General features: G+C 51.7%; 2 protein-coding genes across 7 annotated transcripts in view; both read right to left on the bottom strand.

The window, feature by feature from the left end:
* UNKL (unk like zinc finger) overlaps window positions 1-14641 on the bottom strand; it is a 41103-nt gene extending 26462 nt beyond the window's left edge. For 2 of the 6 annotated variants that reach the window (XM_074346612.1, XM_074346611.1), the window contains exons 1-4: window positions 14490-14641; window positions 12934-13143; window positions 3381-3557; window positions 2866-2999 (exon numbers count right to left, since the gene is read on the bottom strand). In XM_074346612.1, coding sequence (XP_074202713.1) covers window positions 2866-2999; window positions 3381-3557; window positions 12934-13143; window positions 14490-14566 — 598 coding nt within the window. In that variant the 5' untranslated portion in view covers window positions 14567-14641. The remainder of the gene's footprint in view (window positions 1-2865; window positions 3000-3380; window positions 3558-12933; window positions 13144-14489) is intronic. The other 4 variants (XM_074346614.1, XM_074346608.1, XM_074346610.1 and 1 more) reach the window with 3 other exon arrangements.
* Window positions 14642-17619: 2978 nt separating this feature from the next.
* Window positions 17620-18696, bottom strand: UQCC4 (ubiquinol-cytochrome c reductase complex assembly factor 4). Its single transcript, XM_010949926.3, has 2 exons — window positions 18543-18696; window positions 17620-18466 (listed from the first exon to the last, which is right to left on the bottom strand). The coding sequence occupies exons 1-2, from the start codon at window positions 18572-18574 to the stop codon at window positions 18091-18093; spliced, it is 408 nt and encodes a 135-aa protein (XP_010948228.1). The 5' UTR covers window positions 18575-18696; the 3' UTR covers window positions 17620-18090.
* Between the last annotated feature and the right edge of the window lie 1333 nt (window positions 18697-20029).

Below are 20029 nucleotides of genomic sequence, written 5' to 3'. Positions count from 1 at the left end.
TGACGGTGGGGAGGGGGCTCTTTGGGGAGACTAGATAGTTTTAGAACTAGATGGAAGTGATGCATACACAACACAGCAAAACCCCTGGAAATGGACACTTTAAAGTGGTGTATTTAACCCCAAGGTAAACCACCGGCTTTGGGTGATGCTGCTACATCAACACAGGCTCCTCGGCTGTGACAAATGTCCCTGCCGAGGTGGGGGTGCCGCGTGGGTGGAGGCAGCCGGTACGTGAGAACTCCCTGGACTTTCCACAATGTGGACACTCAACTTCTCTAAAAGACAAAGTTTATTTTTTAAACGGCTCATTTCATGATACCTGAATATTATCTCAGGGCAAAAATAAACAGAAGACCACGAGGGGTCATTGAAAAGCAGTAACTGATGAGAGAAGATTCTTGAAAACCATACCCATTCTTGGGCTGGTTAATAACTGACCTCCTGGTTTTGTTGTTTTTAACAAGGGCCGTTGTTTTTAATTACGCTTGCGCAGCTGGGCCCAGTCAAGGAGTTGAAGGAAAGATGGTGGGTGCGGGGAGCTGTGCATCACACCCCACTGACCAGGGAGCTGGCAGCACCACACGTCCCTCCATGTCAAACTCAGTTCCAAATAACTGATTAAATGACAGGGAACGTTAGCCACACGGCAAGACATGGAGAGAACAGGGGCAGTTTGAACAGAAGGGACAATTTTAAGAAAATAAAAGTTGTAGAACAGAGGGGTGGGTAGAGCTCAGTGACAGAGCACATGCTTAGCGTGCACGAGGTCCAGGGTTCAATCCCCAGTGCCTCCATTAAAAAAAAAAGATTCAAGAAAAAATGTAGAACATTTCTTCACAAGTATTGATCAAGGGCCTTGAAAAGACACAAGGTCCTGCACAGAGTGACACAAACCACAAAAAAGGGAGTGGTGTGGTAATGCCCATGAGTCACAGGGGCCCTGGGACGCCCAGGTGTGGGTGATGGATGAACAGGTCCAGCCAGATGTGGGGTATTACTTAGCAATAGGAAGAAACATGCCACCACATGCCAAAGAGACCTGGGGAACCCTGAATGCACAGCACTAAGTGTAAAAGCAACACACTGTGTGACCCCAACAATGTGGCAGAACAATGGGGTGAAAGATTGGAAGTCGCCGGGGTGGGGAGGGACGAGCCGCAGAGTATAGAGGGTCTGAGGGCAGTGACACTATCCCGTGTGACACCCTAAGGAAGGATCTTTGTCATCACATTTGTGCCCACACCCAGAGAATGCAGCACGTGGGCCAGGCCTGAACCCTGGTGTGAAATGTACAGTCAGTTAACCACCATGTATCAAGACTGGTTTCTCAACTATAACAAATGTCACCATGTCAAAGGAAGAGGTTCCTGCCAGGGCAACTGGGAACTCTGCCCTGACTGTGCAATTCCTCTATAAACCGAAAGCTTCCATAAAAAAAAGGTCTACTAATTAAAAATCCAGACCACCACCCATGGGTGGAAAACGAAAATGTGGAAGCAACAGGCTGGAGCAGCTCTTCTGAGGGAGGAGGGGGTGTCAGTGCCACTGGTTTAATCTGAACACTGGGAGAGCGGGAGCCAGGGCACCTAATGTTCAGGACACAAATCTTGGGCGCAGGCACTGAAGGTTCCCTAGCCTGACCCTGTCCAGGCGTCTCTTCCCTGCTTTCCTTTCTCAAGCTCAGTCCACCTGTCGGTGATGAGGGGACCCACACCCCTACCTGTGCCCTGACCGGAGCCCACAGGTGCTCAGTACCAGACCAGGGAGGCCAGCGGGCTGGAACACAAGAAAGGAAGTTCCAGAAGGACAAGAACCCGCAGGTGCCGGCGAGCAGGGAGCTGCAGGCACAGACCTTCCTCTGTGGGGAGCCTGTTCCCCCACAGCGACACTGCAACACAGGGACAAGCACAATGGCACAGTGGGTCCCCACCCCCTAGAGACCACCAGAGGACAGGCTCTGCAGCTGGGGCCAGGCCTGAGCCTGGGCGCACCAGGCATATCACCACAGAGGGCGGAGGGGCTGGGAGGGAGGCCTGGGCAGCTACCTTTATTAATTCAACCCTGAACCCAGGGTGGGCACAGGATTTGACAAGTGGAGGAAAGACACTTGGGAATTCACTGCTGAAGTAACCACAGCTTTGAGGTGTTCATGCACCTCAGAGTGAAGGTGGTCTGAGGACACACATCATCACTCACAAGGGTCCCTGAAACCCTCACTGTCCTCAGGAGACGTCGGAACAGGCAGCTTCATAGAGACAGAGCCAAGCTGGTGGGTGTCAGGGGCCGGGAAGAGGGGGACCAGTAACGGAGATGGGTTTCCATCCAAGGTAATAGGAATGTTCTGGAACCAGATGGAGGTGACAGCTGCACAGCACAGTGGGTGTACTAAACACTACTGACCTGCTACTTTAAAATGGTCAGAATGGCAAATTTATGTTATGAGTATTTTGCAATTAAAAAAAAAAATCTCACTGCACATAGCCATCATCTGTGGAGGCTGCTGGGGACATGAGTCCCACTGCCCCGATGGACTCAGCCGGGAATTCACGTTTCAGACAAACCACAGGGACCCAGATGCAGCTGATCTGAAGGCCACGTGGAGCCCACAGGGCAAGCATGAGGCAGAACACCAGCCCGGCTCCGGGACTGGACATGCAGTCCCCCTCCCCAGAGCAGCCTGGGGACCAGACGCCTGGGCTCAGATCCCACCTGGTCACATGCTGTAGAGGGGCAGAGGGTAACATGCTCGAACAAAGCCTTGTTTCCCCACCCAGCCTGTCAACAGGGCAATGAGGTCCCCAGTATGGGCACTTTACAGACAGAGCTGAGCTCCCCAACCCCCTCTCGGGGCAGCCGCAGGGTTACCTTGCCACCGGGGGTCCTCACCCAGGATCTTCTCCATCATGGCCTGGCTGGCCAAGACCCCGGGCTGCAGATCAGGGACGCCATCCCCGCCACCGAGCTGGCCATTCTGCAGGGCTTCCTGGGCCTGCAGCTCCCTGCAACCAAATGATACGCGGTTACAGCTCCATGGCCCGTCTGAAGCCTCTGAGGGGAAGAGATCCGCTGGGCCCTGCAGCTTTACAGAGCCACCTCTGAGTCACTGGAGATGCCAGCTGCCTAAGAGTTCAGAATGTGTGGCCTGTGGCCTCAGCGCCCCATCCTGAGGCCACGGTCTTGGCCCAGATTGCAGCAGCCTCAGCCGAGAGTGCTTGTTGAGGACTTGTGGTTCACAAGCTCCCTTGCACCCATGTCAGCAGGAAGGAAATGGGTCACTTTTTCCTTAGAAATAAAACCAAGGCCCAGGAAGAGTGACCTGAGGCAAGTGACACCTGTAACATGGGGAGGAGGGCAGTGCCCAGCGCAGGACGCCCACTTACCTGATGTCACACACCGGCGGCCGCAGGTCCAGGGGGCCGTGAGCGAAGGCACAGTGCAGCCCGTTCTTTACACAGTGGCCCCGGGCGTCTGTCTCGTGGATGCACGTGCCCGTCTTGTAGTAACGCAGGTGGTACTTGCGCTCTGTGTCCCCGGTTGTCCGGTGCAGATATGGACACCTGGAGGGCAGAGGACAACACGCGTCGTCTGGGCCATAGGGCCACTGTGGGGTCACCCTGCACCCTGCTGGCTGGTTCTCATCTCCTTCACCCATGGAAGGAGGAACATCACCTGTCCCTGCTTGGACTCTCCCCTACAGCACTCAGAACCCCACAAACCCCTCAATTACACGTGGTAGAAAAACGTGACACCCAAGTTCCCTGAAAATCATCCTTCACAATTTTTTGAATAAAGTGGAAAAACAAAGCCCTCCCTGGATGCAGTGTCATTCATTTTACCGATGAGAATTATCAGATAAGGGACTGGTGGCTTCTCCCATCCCCGTCGTCAAGGGAGGGGGAAGGAGCCTGGACACGGCTGGAGGAGAATGCTGTGGGGACACAAGCTGGGGAGAAGCAGATGGGGGAGGCATGGATGGGGCAGCGTCACACGGGCCACGTGCAGTCCCAGAGTCACGCACTCCCAGGGAGTCTCACATGGCTCCCAGAGCAGCAACAGACTCGCGCTGCAGGGAGGTGGTGGCTGCACAGGTGGCATGAATGGTCCTGGCACAGGCAGGGCAGGGGACTGAGCTGGTCTCAAGGTCGAGCCCTCCAGACAAGAGCCACAGACACAGAGGGGAGGGGACACACAAAGGACCCCGAGCAGCCCCAGAGTGGCCTATGGCTGACGCAGGGCCATGGGTCCTAGTCCCCAGATCTAAGGACAAGGCCTGCATCCCCAGCAATGGCCGGGCAGCACCATGTGGGGCTTGGAAGGGCCCACTCCCTCTTCACTGTCTGGCAGGCTGTGGAACTGTGAACCCAGGCACTGGGAGCACCTGTTGGGGGGGGGTCTCCCCATGCAGAGCACAGATGGTGGTACTCTGACACTGAACAAGACTGAAAGTAAAAGAAAAAATGACTTGGGGACCAACCAATCTAAACCCCCACATTATAAGACGAAGAAATAGAGGCTTAGAGTTGGGATATCTCACCCCAGACCTCATGGAGCCCCTGGGGTGTGCAGGCTGTGAAGGGGAGACAGAGAGGATGCCATGCCCTACCAAGTCCCTGGGTCCCCTGGAGCCAACCAAGCAAAAGTCAAATGCTAAGACCACGTGGGCCCAGCAGTCCCATCTCCAGATGCACACAAAACGGCTGGAAGCCGTGTCTCGAAGAGATACGTGTGCCCTCACTATCAGAGCAGCACGATTCACAACAGCTCAAAGCTGGAAACAACCCAAGTGTCCACTCACTGATAAATGATGAGCAGAACGTGGTCCACCCAGTGGAATAGGACTCAGTATAAACAGGAAGGAGGCACCAACACAGGCTACAACATGGAGGAGCCTCAAGACATTATGTTAAGTGAAAGAAGCTAGACACAAAGGGACATACACTGGGTGGGTCCACTCACACGAGGTCTCTAAAGCAGGCAAGTTCATAGTAACGGAAAGTAGAAGGGGGGTACCCGGGCTGCAGCGGGGAGTGAGTGTTTAATGGGACAAAGTTTGGTGTGTTTTTCTTTTTTTTTTTTTTGGCGGGCGGGAGGAGGTAATTAGATTAATTTATTGACTGACTTACTTATTAATGTATTTTTTAATGGAGCTACTGGGGATTGAACCCAGGACCTTGTGCGTGTTAAGCACATGCTCTACACTGAGCAATACCTCCCCCCAGGACAGAGTTTCTGTTTGGGAGGATGAAAAGAATCTGGAAATAGACAGTGGTCATGGTTACATAACAGTGTAAATGTAATTAATGCCACTGAGTTGCACACTTACAAGATGGCTGAAATGGCAAATTTTATGTTATATGTATTTTATCACAACTTTAAACAACGCCCACTGGAGACTGACAGAGGAGAGAGACAGACAGAGAGATCGTCTCTGTTTTTAACTGAGATACATCACACCTACAGGAGTGTGAACACGTCACACCTGAACAGCCTGTGGCATTTCACAAACCAACACCTAAGTGATGGCACCCAGACCAAGAGGATGGAACACGGCCAGCCCCCTGGGTGCCCCTCAATGAACACACGGGGGAAGATGACCACACTCTCCTGTGAGCGGCAGGAACTAGAAATAAGGCAATTCCTTGCGCCCAGAGGGAATTCCTCTAATAAACTGTGTAAATACTTCTGGGGTAATCCCAGAAGTCGGTACCAATCACCAGAGATGTGAGGGAATAAGGAAAAGCGGAAGATGGAGAAAGGAGGACACAAGACAACCTGGCTCCCACTTTGTAAAAAGAGAAAAGACAGAAACTTTAGAAGAATTATTACTGTATCATATGTAAATATGAAGAAGGAAACACCACATGTGCAGACAGTGCTCTATGTGGCTGAGGACAAGCTGATTCCTTCCTGTTCCCAACAAGAAGTTCCAAGAAACATTTTCAGGAGGTGAGAGAGAAATGGTCAAATACCTACTTAGGATTTTTTACTATATTAGGTACTGATGCATCCTTGTTTAAAATTCCTTACTACAGAGTTCCATTTAGCGTTTCAAGTTCTCCCATGCATCTTCACACCAGTGCTGGGATATAGCTCGGTCTCTGGGAGCCCAGAGAGGTGAGGCTGTTGTGGAGCCTGTTCTAGGACAAGGAACCCCCCCAACTTCTCACATAAATATATAGACTAACATCACTAACAAATAAAAACATGTAGAAATAAAGATGAGGAACTCAGAGGACAACGGGCTAGAGAAATAAACAAGGCATTTACAAAGGAGAAAATGCAACCAGTCTCGACCACTAAGAGGCACTCCTCTTGCTTCTGATGAGACAAATGCACCAAGAGGCCACCAGGGCTGAACCCCAAGTGCAGCACTCAGGCAAAGTGACACTGCTGCCGGCAGAAATGCCAAGTGACAGTCACCAAGAGGATAGATGCGCTCACCCTCTGACCCAGGATTCCCCAAAGACAGACTGGCAAAAAGAGATAAAACAACATACTGTTTGTAATCACCAAAGGCTGGAGACAACGGAGTTGTGATATGAACATCAAGGGAGCTCAGTGCAGCCTGGAGGAATGGGTAGTCCTTGAGGACAGCTATGGCGGGGGCGCCAGGAAGTACCATGAGGGAGAAAGCACTAAGAAAAGGGACTGCAGCACACTACAGTTTACATCGTACGATGAGAGGTAAGAATACAGATGTATCTGCTTATATCAAAAATTACAGAAGGAGGAGTTATTGTTTCACAGGGACAGAGTTTCAGTTTGAAGATGGAAAAGTTCCGGAGGTGGATGGTGGTGATGGCTGCACAACAATGTGAATGGACTCAACGCCACTAAACTGTACACTTAAAAAAGCCAGGCTAAGAGATTTAATGTTATGTATGTTTCACTACAATAAAAAATACAATGATGTAAGCTAATAGGAAAGCGGCCATTTCACAAAAACATAGTTTCAATCCTCAGAAATACTCATGCATCTACTGTAAGGTAAGCAAAACACATTTCAGGGTCTGAGGAAAGAGGGACCAGCAGAGCTAAGCTGAGGCAGGGTCTGCAGGTTTATCTGGGGAGCCCACCCACAGAGCTGCACCAGGGCAGGACCACATGGCCCTAATCATCGCAGGCGCACCAGCTGCAGGGGTGGCAGAGGCTGCGCCCCCACAGCTCCAGGGAGTGGATGCAGTGGAAGCCTCGGCTCTCTCATTTTCTAATGTTCCCCAGTGGTCCCTCAGGTCAGCTCTAAGCATCGTTTTGTTTCCTTGCCAGTACCATCACCATGGCAACCAGAGCCTGGCCAAGGTCTCCCCTCTCCCCAGCACCGAGCACCGAACGGGGACTAACATTTCACTCAGGGCATGTCACCTCCCGCTTATTACACAACTTAAGAGCATGAGCTGAGCTTAAAATACTGGAGAAGATTTAATGAAAAGAAAATGACTTCACCTAAGAATGTCTAAGAGACAAAAGGGAAAACCTCAGAACACAGTGGCAGAGCCTGGACCCTCCTCGGGGTGGGAAAGAGGCTGGCGGAACCCCAGGGGTCAGCCAACAGAGCGGGCAGATGCTTCCTTGCCCCAGGAGTTCACTCATCCATCCCCAGGGCCACCGTGTAGCTGACTGGTGGAGTCACTGACAGCCCTGCAGCACCTGTAATGTGACCAAGTGTGACTCAGCTCTGCAGCTCGCCAAATTCAAGGTGGCACCTGTGGTTCCCAAACCCACCCACCACAAGTGGTGACCCAAAGAGCAGAATTCAAACAGGCCTCCATGGGATGATGTGATCCAGGAGCACATGCCAGACACAGGCCTGGAACCACGAAACCAGGAGGTGGCGCAGAGAGGAACTTGCCGGGGGCTCAAGCCTGCCACCTGTCTCCAGGAGAACCCGAAATTGTCCCTCTCCCTCCCGCTATTCACTCAAAACAGAAGTGGACCCACAAACTCAGACCCACTATGCATCAACACTGGTTAAGCCAGGCCAGAGCAGGATGGAACCACCTGGAAGTTCTGCTAACCCCAGGCTGTCTGATCCCGCTCGTCCCGGCAGGAACCTTGGATCTTATCTGCGGCAAAGTTCCCAGGTGATGATGTTGCTGCTGGTCTGGGGCTGCAACAGGAGAATCACTGGGCTTGGAGAGACCCTCAAGTACGTGACTCTCTCCTGGTCCTCCAGGAGCTCAGGCACAGGAGGGGACCAGAATATAGCACACAAGTAACTGAGATGCAAACTGACTGGAACCGAGCAGCCTCACTCAAGTTCAGAAAATGAGTGGCAACAGAAAGACGGGAGAAGGAAAGACAATTGTGGGGAGCAGGGGCACGGGAGTGGGGAAGGCAAAAAGGTGGGGCTAGTGGGGAAAAGTCTGAATGTCCCCCTCTCTTGGACACTCAGGGTCAGGGGCTATCAGCTCACCCTGTGTTGACCACGCCCACCCATTCAGGCTGGTGCCCCTCAGCCTCTGGCTTCCAAGGGCTGCCCTGGGCTCCTGAGACAGGTCAGTGACCCCTCATTAGTCCCTAACATGGACCATCAGCCCAGCAACAAGTACACCTCCCTCCTCTGCACCCACAAAGCTGTCACTCTCTCCAAGGAATCTGTCTCTCTGCAGAGGCCGTCTCCCCACTGGCTTCCAAGGAGCACCAGAGCTCCCTGTGCTGGATGCTTCCTCCAGGTCACCTCCTCAGTCCCCTGCCCGTGTCACTGAAAGCAGGAGGGACTGAAGTGCTGCAGTCAGCGTTGGTCAGTCTCTTACAGCTCCAACATAGACACCTGATTGTAATTTCCTTAAGTAGGACAACTTGTAAACCAAAAAGTGTGTGTCTTCTAATCTGTAAATAGCCCCTTGACTTCTAAATATTATGCTCTGATGTTCCAGACCTGCCCTGGCTTTCTCCTTACCCCAAAAGCCCAAGCAGAGTTCACGCATAAGATCAGTTGAAACAACAACAGTTTATAACCCTCCTGAAATGAATGCATTTTCAACTAGGTCTTAGGGTCTAGGACACCCAGCTTTTTAAAATTAAACATTGCAAGATCTTCTCTCAACAGACAAGTCAGGCTAAGGACGAGTATGACACAGCCAGCACACCAAGCCTCGTAGGTGTAGAAAAGTTTCTGTAAGTCAGCAAGCTCCCACAGTGCCCAGATTCGTGGCTGGAAGGCCCCTCAACTCACACATCGTCCACCCAGGCGACAAGGGGCCCGTGCCCCCAGGTGCCCCATATGCAGTGAGGAGGGAGGGGCCTGTAGGGAGAAGCACCAGGCTGCCAGGTGAAACCATGGTAGGGAGCCCTACAAACAGTAAGGCAGAACTCTAGAGCCAACCTGGGAAGCTACAGCACACTAATGCAGCAGGACGGTTTCTTACTAAAACCAAGAAAATCTATAAAATGTGATCTGGAGGACCACCCCCAGGGACTGCCTGCCTAGGGCAGAAGGAAGGTTATCAGAAAAGAGGAAGGTTACTTTCTACAAGATACAGTTAAGGACTGCTTGAACTGTCTTCCAATGGAAACATTCCCAGGGAGAGGCCCCTCAGACTCCTGCGGGAGCCTTTTCTTTTTATGCGTCTGACCTTCACGCACAGGGGTCTCCTGGAGGAGGGAGGTACCAACCACACCTAGGTTCTCTGTGTGAAAACCAGCCCTGATGATCTGCGGCCGTAGGCAAGCAGGACCAGACGGGAGCCCGGGGCGGTCCACACCCTGTGCCCAGCTCAGAGAGGCTTTCAGGATGTGACTGGACCCCAAGAAACCTCCGACCAATTGGCGCTTTCCTCCAAGCCCCAGCCTAAGAAATACCTGAGACCGATCTACGTGGGTGGGAACACCGACCCAGTGGGGCTGGGCCTGACCCCAAGTTCGGAGGCGGCGCCTGCTCTGCCAGCTCGTTCTGGGCCGACTCGCTCTGGGTGGACTACAGACTGCGCGCTGCGAGCAGCGGACCCAGACGATCCCGCCAAGCAGTGGGGAGACCAGTTCCCACGGGGGCGGGGCGGCGAGCACGTGACCCGGAAGGCCAATCGCAGCACGCGCAGGGGAGGGGGCGTGTCAGCCAGAACAAAGGGCGAAGCGAGAGGGAGAACCTCGGGGCTCGAGCGTAGAGGGGCCCTCCCGGCCACAGGGTGCCCGCCCTGCGGGGGTGACAGTGGGGGGTGACGGCAGGGGAGGGGCCAAGGAAGGCGGGGTGACAGAGAGGAGGGGGGGTGACTGCCCGAGGAGAAAGGGGATGACAGCGGGGGACTACCCATAGGTGATAGCTGGAGTAGGTGGCGGTGACTGTGGGGGAGGCGGTCACTGGGAGGAGAATGACAGTGAGAAGGGAAGGATGACTGACCACTCGCCAATGAAAAGGGGTGACAACGGGGGTGTGAGAAGGGGAGGAGAGTGACTGCTCACCAATGAAAGAGGGTGACAGCAGGGGAGGGGGCCACAGGAGGAGGGGTGACAGCAAGGAGGGGGGAAATGACTGCATGCCTAGAAAAGGAGTTGACATCAGGTGTGCCAACCCTCTTGGGGGTCCCATCCTCTCCTGCCTACCACTCAGCCCCACAGTGCCCCCATCAAGCTCTGAGAACAACCTTGGATGCTTATATCACCTGACACTACCTGAAGGGTCTTTGCTCTTTGACATATATTCATGATTTAAAACAAAAGGTTGGTAGTAAATATGCCTCAAATAGACATTTCAAGAACCAATGAACTGAAATAAAAGGAAGGCCTTTTCCTTGCTCTGAAAGGTAGTATCTATTTACAGATTCCATGGCAACCCTGCCTGGGCCAGAATATGTAATTCAACAGAATGAACTCTGGGAAAGTCCATTCTGGTGGAACGAGGGGTAATTATTAAGGAAAGATTCCCAGGGGAGACATGTGGCCTGTCAAACACTTTCTATGGGGCTGAAGCAATTCACCTCATGGGCTCAATAAAAGTCACAAACAAAATCTTTAGAAAAACATGTGTATTTCCATACTATGTGTACATGTACACAGGATGCATCCAAAATAGTATCAACCATTGTAGTCCCACTCTTCTTCTAAATGACAACCTACATGCTATGTAGGTTACATGTTAATATTTTCATAGTAAGTAACTGCAATATTACTGAATCAATATTTGAGCCCAGCTTAAAATGACCATCCACAGGTAGGTGTTCATTGCAGCACTTTTCATCCAATGGGAACTGGACCCCACCCTTATGCCCAGCAATGGGACTGAATCAATACCAGGACATCCAGACTCCAGAACCCAAAATAGCTTTTAAAACATGCTTTCTTGGGGGTAGGGGAATAAGCTTAGTGGTAGAGTGCCTGCTTAGCATGCATGACATCCTGGGTTCAACCCCCAGCACCTTCATTAAAAAAAACAAGACGAAGAAGAAGAAGGCAGAGGAGGGAGAGGAGGGGGAGGAGGAGGAGGAGAAGAAGAAGAAGAAGAAGAAGAAAGAAAAAAAAGAGTAAAACATGCTTTCTTTTCATGTATTAAAAGCATCACCAGTTAGCCCCCTATCCTGGACTCTGGAATGGGGTCAGACATGCTGGGTGACTGGATCCCTGCACCAGGGTCTCAGCAGTGGCCTCCTGGGGGCAACTAAGGACTTAGGGTCCAGAGAAGTGACTGACATGGCCAAGGGAAATGAGGGACCAGAGGCCATGTCTCCACTAGACAAAAACAGCTCTCTTCTAAAGACTCGCTTGCAGGGAACAGCAGCTCAAGAAGCAGTTAAATAATGCATTTTTAAAATTTCACAGAAGTCTAACACCATCTTAACCCAAGTGGAGCTGGCTATGTTATTTCCCCAGGCTTCAGGCTGCCTTAACAACAATCCTATTTAACTATCTGGTGTTCAACTAAACACCTTTCAGGAAGTGCATAAAGCTTATAAGATGATCACCATACATCCAAGGTTTACTCCCAGGCCTAAGCATTTTTGAAAACTGATGAACAAACTGACATGTCTCCCCGTGTAGCAGGGTGAAAGCTGTCTTCAGAAGGGACCAGGGGGTGTGGGGTACAGCTCAGTGGTAGAGTGTGTGCTTAGTATGCATGAAGTCCTGAGTTCAATCCCCAGGACCTTCAACAACAACAAAAAGTAAAAAGGGACCATACCTGGAGGACTGCCTCCCTTCAGAAGGTCAGGGGATAGAGGCTACAAGAACTCCCCCAAGACAGGCCCCAATCAGGACAGAAGAACGAGCTGCTCTTTCCAGACGGTCCTAGGGCACAGCCATGCCACCTCACCTCCAGGTGGGAATGGACACCCCACCCCCAAAACGTCCCACAGCAAAAAGCAAAACCTCTCACTACCAATGTCTGCTGGTTACATGAGTATACAATTGGGCTTGTACTTTCCCTGTTTTCCCATTTGATGTATTTCAAAATAAAGACATCTGTTCATAACACCATCAGGAAATTTGTTTAAAAAAAAAAAAAAACCTTGATTTCTTAAACTTTAAAAGTGCTACACAAGTGACAGTCTGCAAATAACTTTCCTATCAATTTTTTAAAAATTAAACACATAAACAGCAAGAAAGGAAACATTCCAGATATATTTGCACAATGTTAGCAAACATCCTAACAAGCTCTCTGACCAAAAAACAACCGACAGCTACAAAATGGTTCTAAACTCAAAAAGTGTACCTCATAAGGGCTGGTTCTAAGGCAGGAAATTTAGAGAACTATGTGGCAATCAAAAGTGGGAAGTGAAGCAAAATCAGTTTGCACCATGCCAGGGTTATCCATCTCCTGCACATAGTTCTTCCCGCACTGGTCAAAAACTAGGGAAATGTCCCTACCAAAACCAGTGGTCTTGGAAAAACTTCAGAGTGCAGAGAGGACCCTGCAGGTGCCCGATGCTGAAAAGCCCAAGTCCGCCGCCCACCCAGGTATGGGGGCCGGCGCTGCGCCCCACGCGCACACGCGCGCACACTCACTCGTCGCCGTCAGGGCACACGCCGCTGGCCTCGTCGTACTTGGAGCAGTACACGTCCGGGCTGTAGTTAAATGTGCCGTCGCGCCTGCGAAGCGGTCTACGCCGACGCTGATTTAGGAAATGCCAATGGAAACAGGTAAATGGCCTGTGCTGGGTGCACTTGTGCTGCACAAACAGGGAGCACTGCTCTGTCCTAAACTCCTTTAGATACCTAAAAAGACAAACAGCGTTGGGGTCGCTTCTGCTGCCACCGCCGCCGGCGGGCGGCCTGGGGACTCGTGAGCAGGGGTCGGACCCTGAGCGCCCGAGGGCCCTGACCCCAGGCGTGATCCCCAACTCTGCCTCCCCCTCCGCCCATTTGCCCAGGCGCATTCCTCGGATCTCAGGCACGATTCCCCATCCCCAATCCCAGGAGAGCCGTTCGACCCCAGGTTGGCCCCATCTTCTATTACAAGCATGGTCCCCAACCCCAGATGCAACCCCTCTATCCCCGATCCCAGGAGCGACCTCGGACCCCAGGCGCAGCCCCCCATCTCCAATCCCAGACATAATCTCCCACCCCAGGCGCAGCCCCCGTCCCTGATCCCAGTCAATGTCCCCCACCCCAGGCGCAGCCAATACCTGACCCCAGGTATGACCCCGACCCCAGGCGCAGACCCCCATCCCGATCTCAGGCATAGTCCCCGACCTCAGGTACGACCCCTCTTTCTGAGTTCAGACACCTTCCACCCCGCCAAGCCCAGACGCGTTCCTCGGATCCTAGGCATGGTTTGCCAATCCCCGGCGCGGTCCCCAGCCCCAGAAGTGACCCCGCAAAACCCAGGTGCGTACTCCTGACCCCAGGCTCAGACCCTGTATCTCCAAGCTCAGGCGTGACACCCACTCCGACTCCGGACGATCCCAGGCAGCCGCCCCTCCAGAGCCCAGACGAGTTTCTGGACCTCAGGCGCGATCCCCCTGACCCCACGCGCAGTACCCCCATCTAGACCACAGACGCGATCCCCCAACTTCAGTTGCGATACTGCGACTCCAGGTGTGCCCCAGCCCACAAACCCCGGTACCATCTCCGACCCCAGGCTGAGGCAGCCCGAGTCCAGATGGCCGCCCTCCCCCCGAGTCCAGGTGCTGTCACCCATCGCTGACCACAGGCGCATTCTCGGCCGCCCCCGACCCACGACTCCAGGCGCTGTTCCCCGATCCCCATCCAGGCGCGTGGATCCCCCCCCACCCCTGGCGCGTTCCCCAGCCCCCAAGCCCAGGTGCCACCCCAGACCCTGGGCGCCGCCTCCTGACTTCAGGAGGAGGAAGCCCAGTAGGATAGTGGCCCCCCGCCCAGACCCTAGGCGCGGCGTGGAGGTTGGGGTGCGGACAGGCCAGGGGGACTGCAGGTGAGAGGAGGGGTGGGGGAACGGGCGGGGGGCGGTGCGGAGCCCCAGGCCGCACCCGGCGGCGGCTCCCAGGCCCAGGGGCGGGGGGACGCGGGCGCGCGGGCCGGGGGCGCGCTGGGCCGCCCTCCGCCACGCCCCCGCCCCAACCGCGGCCGACCAGGGCACTGACCTGTAGTGGGTCGGCTTCTCGGTCTGCGGGGGGGACCCGCTCAGCGCCGCCGCCGCCGCTTTCGAAACCGACGGCATTTTCAGTCAAAACAATGCAGCGCGCATGCGCCGCGCGGGCCCGCCCCCGCCCCTCCGGATCTCCCCCCGCACGGAGCCCACCCGCGCCCCCCGCCCGGACGACCACGCCCTCCGTCCACGCCACGCCCTCCGACCACGCCCCCATCCGACACCAGGCGCAGTGGGCGGCCCCGGGAGCCTCCCGGTACCCCGCGTCTAGCGGAGACCCACGAGAACCCCAGACCCCGCCAAACTCCGAGCCCGCCGCCTTGGAGCGGGTAGCCCTATCCATGCGGGCCTCCCCCGCCTCCCAAGTTCACAGCCCATCGTGCACTTGGTCGGCCCCCAGCCCGGCTGCCACCTTCACCCCACCACTGCTGCCCCTCGCGCTCTGCACGCCCTGACAGCGCGCTGCGCGACTCCTAAGTGGAGTTAGCAATGGAGCCCACAGGTCCCGTGGAGAGACTGCGCCCAGGCTACTCACCCTCGCCTTTTCTCGTTCATCGACTCTGACCCCTGGGCTGGGTGCTGAGACCGCAAAGAATGGCTCCAGTTGCTTAGGGCTGGGTGTGGGAGAGTTGAGAGGAAAGGGGGCCTGACTGCTTATGGGTACGGGGTTTCTTTCAAGACTAAAAATTAGACTGTAGTAATGGTTACCCCCTGTGAGTATACCAAATATTTTCAATTGTATACTTTAAGTGGGTGAACTGAATAATACGTGAACTGCATATCAATAAAGCTGATTTCTAAAAATCCAAGAGGCTCGCAGTCAAGGGGCACATACACACCCTTATTACGCACCCCACCACCAGTTACCAACAGAGTTAACAGAGTGTGGGAACTCAGGGAGGCAGGCAGCAGCTGCCACGCACCACCCTCACTTCCATCAAGGCCAGGAGTACATTATTTTGTAAACATGTATCATAAGAGACATTCTTTTAAATGTTAAATGTTAGTAATTTTTTATGCAAATTGAAACAAGGAAGAGCCTATAAAGCAGGCAGACTTGTTCTGAACTGCAACCTGCAGCAAGTGCAGGTGACCTGCAGCAAGACAAGCCCTTGAAGGCAAGTGTGGCTGGGAGGGTGAACAGGAAAATTTTATGGAAAATAATTTGTTCCATTTCTAGAAACTGACCTAAAATAAAAATCAGATTCAGACCAAAATTTATGTACAAAGATAATTATCAGTTATTCAGCAAAAACTTAAAAGAGCACCTAATAGAGAATAACAATGTTTCCTGAGAATTGTGACATGAAAAATGCTACTTAAGTGAGAAAACATAGCAAGATGTAACAGCTCCATACATTCGTTCCAAAGTATGTATCTTATTTTTTTTTAAATAAAGTAACACAGTAAAATAACAAAAACTATCACTTGCTGGTGGGATGAATGACCTTCTTCTCATGTTCACATATTCTAAATGAGTTACTACCTCTAAAAACAGTACATTTAAACCTGGAAATTAAAATGGCAAGAAATCAACAACATAGCATTTTTTAAAGAAAATCAAGCAGGAGAATGAGGCAGGACCCAGGAATTATTTGGAGGAGGAATAAACAGATCTTTTAGACTGCCAGGATGCAAGGAATGAGAAGGAAGTCTAGGATAATTTCAAGGTCCCAGTTGGGAGGGATACAGAACAAAGAAACAGGTTTAGGGAGAGATTAATTCTGTTTTGGACCTAAGGAGTTTGAGGAACTTGTAAAATCTAGAAAGATGTACTGAGAGCCACCTTAAGCTCAAAAAAGGAAGTTGGGGGCTCAAGATAAAGAAATGTAGGGATATTTGCTGTAGAGGTGGGAGTCAAGATACCCACTGATCCTCCTCACCCAAAAGGCATCTTCCTTGAAGAGATCAAAGAGAAGTGTGATAGGCTGTAAAGGTTTAGTGTGATTTTTTTCGTGTTTTTTAAGAATGTTCTTAAAAGGCTAGGGTAATACCCAAACATTTAAAATAACACTAGGGTTCTCATTTTATGTGTTTTATTTTGGGGTAAGTGGGAGGAACACATGGCACTGCCAGAACCTTCCAGCTCAGCAGCTTAAAAGATGTGAGACAATCTATCTAGGTAACTACTTCCTTGGGTTTTTTTTAAACAATTTTTTCCTCTTTCCCAGCAAAGAGTTCACAGTGGTTACCTCTAGGTGCTGGGATTATTAGTGTTTCTGATTCTCTTCCTTTGATTTATGACAGTGTCTAACTTTTCCCGGTAAATCATATTGCTTTTGTCATATGAGAATTAATTAAATTTTAATTAATTAAATTTCATTTTAATTAAAATGAAAGTTCTTCTCACTAGTTCTGACTTTTTATTCTTGCAAGAGCTAGTGAGAGTAACTAAGGGTTCCGATTTGAATGACTGTTGCTCATACAAATGGTTCATGACCAAACAGGTCACAACCATGCCAGGCCAGAGAAAGGATGTCTTAGTCCTTTGCTCAGTGAGCAAAGATGTAGCTGAGCCATGATTAGATCAATCTTTCCAAATCTTGGTCTCTACATCTTTAAAAACTGAATATACTTGTCTCAGCCCCCACCTCCTTGACAAGCACAATTTATCAAGGCAGGACAGACAGAGCAAAGAGGCCTTGTGCAAAGCCAGTACACTGCCATGTAGGCACTGGTCTTCAAACATCTGAGTAAGAAAATTTTTCAATGACCTTTGGCACCAAAGACATGCCAAGACAAGATAAAAACCTCCCACTAGAAGCTTTAGTGAATAAAATCTCCCCTTTATGCATTTTGCATTTAATTCAGGATTAAGGTTTCCTACTGAGTAGTACCTGAAAAAATATCATTTAGATACCCAAAATATTGCCTGTAATTTGTCAGTAGAAATACTTATCTATTTTATTCTACTCAGAAAGTTGTTGCCTTGTTAAAAAATAAAAATTTATAGAGAGCTGAGAAAGTTCATTATTTCTAGTATTGTTTGATAATGACAATTTACATTTAGGTTTCTTTCCTCAGTTCCTATTTTGGAAAAATAAAAGAAAAATAAAATGAAAAGACTACAAGGCTCCCCTTTTTCAATGAAATGCCAAAAAAGAAAAGAAAAAAAATTGACTTAATTCCACATTACCAAATGAAAATTTATTGTCAATCTGTTAGTTTGTAAGAGTCACATCAATTTATAGACATCACGGTACACTATAAAATGCAAAGTTTGACTCTTCTTAGTTATTCTGCCTCAGAAAGCCATCGACCTGCAAAGTGGATTACACTGAATTACAAGTGTCACCAAAATTGCTTTGGAAACATGATAATGTTATACAAAGACACCACAAATCCAACAGTACACGCTGCAAACAAAACCTTTTCTATGGACCGGAAGTCTTTTGGAGGTACTTGACGGCCATCAAGAATCAGGTAAGGAGCTGTTCCGATCTGCTGACATTCTGCTCTGCCTACAACAGGACTGCGTAGCCAGGCGCACCATTCGAGTCCTTCAGTCTAGGGATGCGTATAACCAGGTCAGAAACGCTCAAACGCGACGTCAAAGCCTAAGGGCAGATGCCTGTTCCCTCGCTGCTGGCGCCCCATTAAGTTCTCGCCCCGTGGGCCACCGGAGTTCCAGACTCCTCAGAACCATCGCTGGACTCTGGCACCTCTTCTAACAATATCTGTCTTAACCACCCGTCCGCGCTGGTCTCCTGCCTAAGGAAGCACCAGATGACTAGAGCCATGAGAGACAAGCCGAAGGGCAGCACTTTCCACCAGGGCCTCTGGTGCTTCTTGCCCAGGGAGTGCTCCACCGTCCAACGGAACGGGCTGGCTTTGCTGGAGGAAAATTGAACGGGGCGGTTAGAGTCGTCCTCTTCCTCGCCCTCAACCGCGGGCTGGCCTCCAGCCCGGCCACCGGGCGGTGGATGCAGGCTTCGGGAAGCCCCACTCACAAGCCTCAGCGCCCAGACCGCCCTGGAAGAGAGACAGCAGTGAGCGCGCCCGCCTGTCGCTCCCGCCCTAAGTCCCGCGGAGACCGCGCTAAGCTCACCGGGCCGTGGGCACACACAGGACACAGTTCATCACGACCCCGGCTCCGCACTCGGCGCCGCAGCGCACAGAGTTTGCGTCACTTCCGTCGCTTGAAACAGGAAGCCAGGCGCCGTTCTGGGCCTCTGCTCACGACTACAGAACGTGGGCCCACTCGCGCAACGGAAATGACGCAATTCTCCGGGGGCCTCTTCCGTCGCAGGCCCTCCCGCCTCCTCCCGGGCTGGCCGGGTGGGCATGCCGGGAAATGTAGTTCACTTCAAGCTGGAAGAGGAACGAGTTGCGCCACCCGTCTGGGCTTGAAGCCTGCGGGCATGGAGGAACTATTGGCGTAGTCTATCCGAGGAGCTCGCTTTAGAGTGGGTCTCCCCATCGGCCAGGCACGCCTGAGATCGGCGCCTGGGGCCCACACCTTGCACTGCTCCTGCCGTGCAGGCGCAGCCCCTGGAAAACTCCTCCCCATCGCCATGCATCGAAGTTTTGCTTTCTTCATTGGACTTTTCAGCCACAGGGACATCTTGCTACCTGCCGCACAGTGGCGGGCCCTCACCCAGCCCTTATGAAGGAGAATTAATAAAATGGCGGCACTTAGGCTAACAGATTGTTTATTGTTATGCTTGCTCTTAAACTGGCCAACTAACCTGACTGGTTTCTGTTCTCAACTCCAGGTCCATTGTTAAAATGAAGCTATTAATTTTACTGTCTCTGCTTTATTCCAGTAATCGAAAGCAATAATCATACTTGGTTTCTGAGTTGTTCTCCAGGGAGAAGGTTATGGGACTGTAACCTTACAAAATAGCCCGAATTACCAAGAAAAGGATGCCACGGCACTTACAAGGTAGAGATCGAAAGAGTGACAATCACTATCCTCTATAGAATTGGTCACCTGTAGACACCATGACAGCACTCTGAGTCATGAGAAAAAAATAATTCTGTTGATTGTTATTGATGCTTTATTGTTTAAACTATGGCTATATAATCACCCTACCCCATCCCCAAGATGGGTTCACAGTTTTGAAGGCGGTAGCCTGCTTTCAGTCCCCTTTGCCCAGCAAAGTAATAAAGCTATTTCTTTTCTTCTATACTCTAAGACCATGTCTTTGAGCATCAATTCGTCTCGTCAGGGACATGGCCGATCTTTCGGCAACACTGGAGCTTTCCATTGCTCTGTGCTGCGCCAGAACAGCAGCGTCTACACAAACCGTCCTCCCAGACAGGCATTTCCCTGTACTGCTTAGCCACAAGGCTTCAATCCCTCACCCACTGCAGCAGGGCTGCCCAGGGCTCTCACCAAGAAACCTGCAGGCACTCGGTCACATCTCCCTCTCCAGGCCAGTGGAACCACGTGTGCAGGGCTTAGCATGCCATCTTTGTGCATGGAAGCTGCAGCATATGCTTGTGGAACCTTCCAGTCCACCTTCAGGAGTCAGGCCTCCGGGTCTCCCTCAGGCAGTCCTGGGGCTCACTGTCTACCCAGTTCCCCAGTTA

This window comes from Camelus bactrianus, chromosome 18 (genome assembly GCF_048773025.1).
Source record: "Camelus bactrianus isolate YW-2024 breed Bactrian camel chromosome 18, ASM4877302v1, whole genome shotgun sequence".
Classification (NCBI taxonomy): Eukaryota; Metazoa; Chordata; class Mammalia; order Artiodactyla; family Camelidae; genus Camelus; species Camelus bactrianus.
Note: the sequence above shows the minus strand (reverse complement) of the source record. Positions and strands in the feature narration are given on the sequence as shown.

What these genes read in the sequence shown, in the direction of transcription:
- UQCC4 (XM_010949926.3), bottom strand. Translation starts at nt 18,574, where the DNA reads ATGAACTGTGTCCTGTGTGTGCCCACGGCCCG. An exon ending in CTGTGTGTGCCCACGGCCCG is followed by an intron (nt 18,467 to 18,542) that starts GTGAGCTTAGCG and finishes TCTCTCTTCCAG; the next exon opens with GGCGGTCTGGGCGCTGAGGC.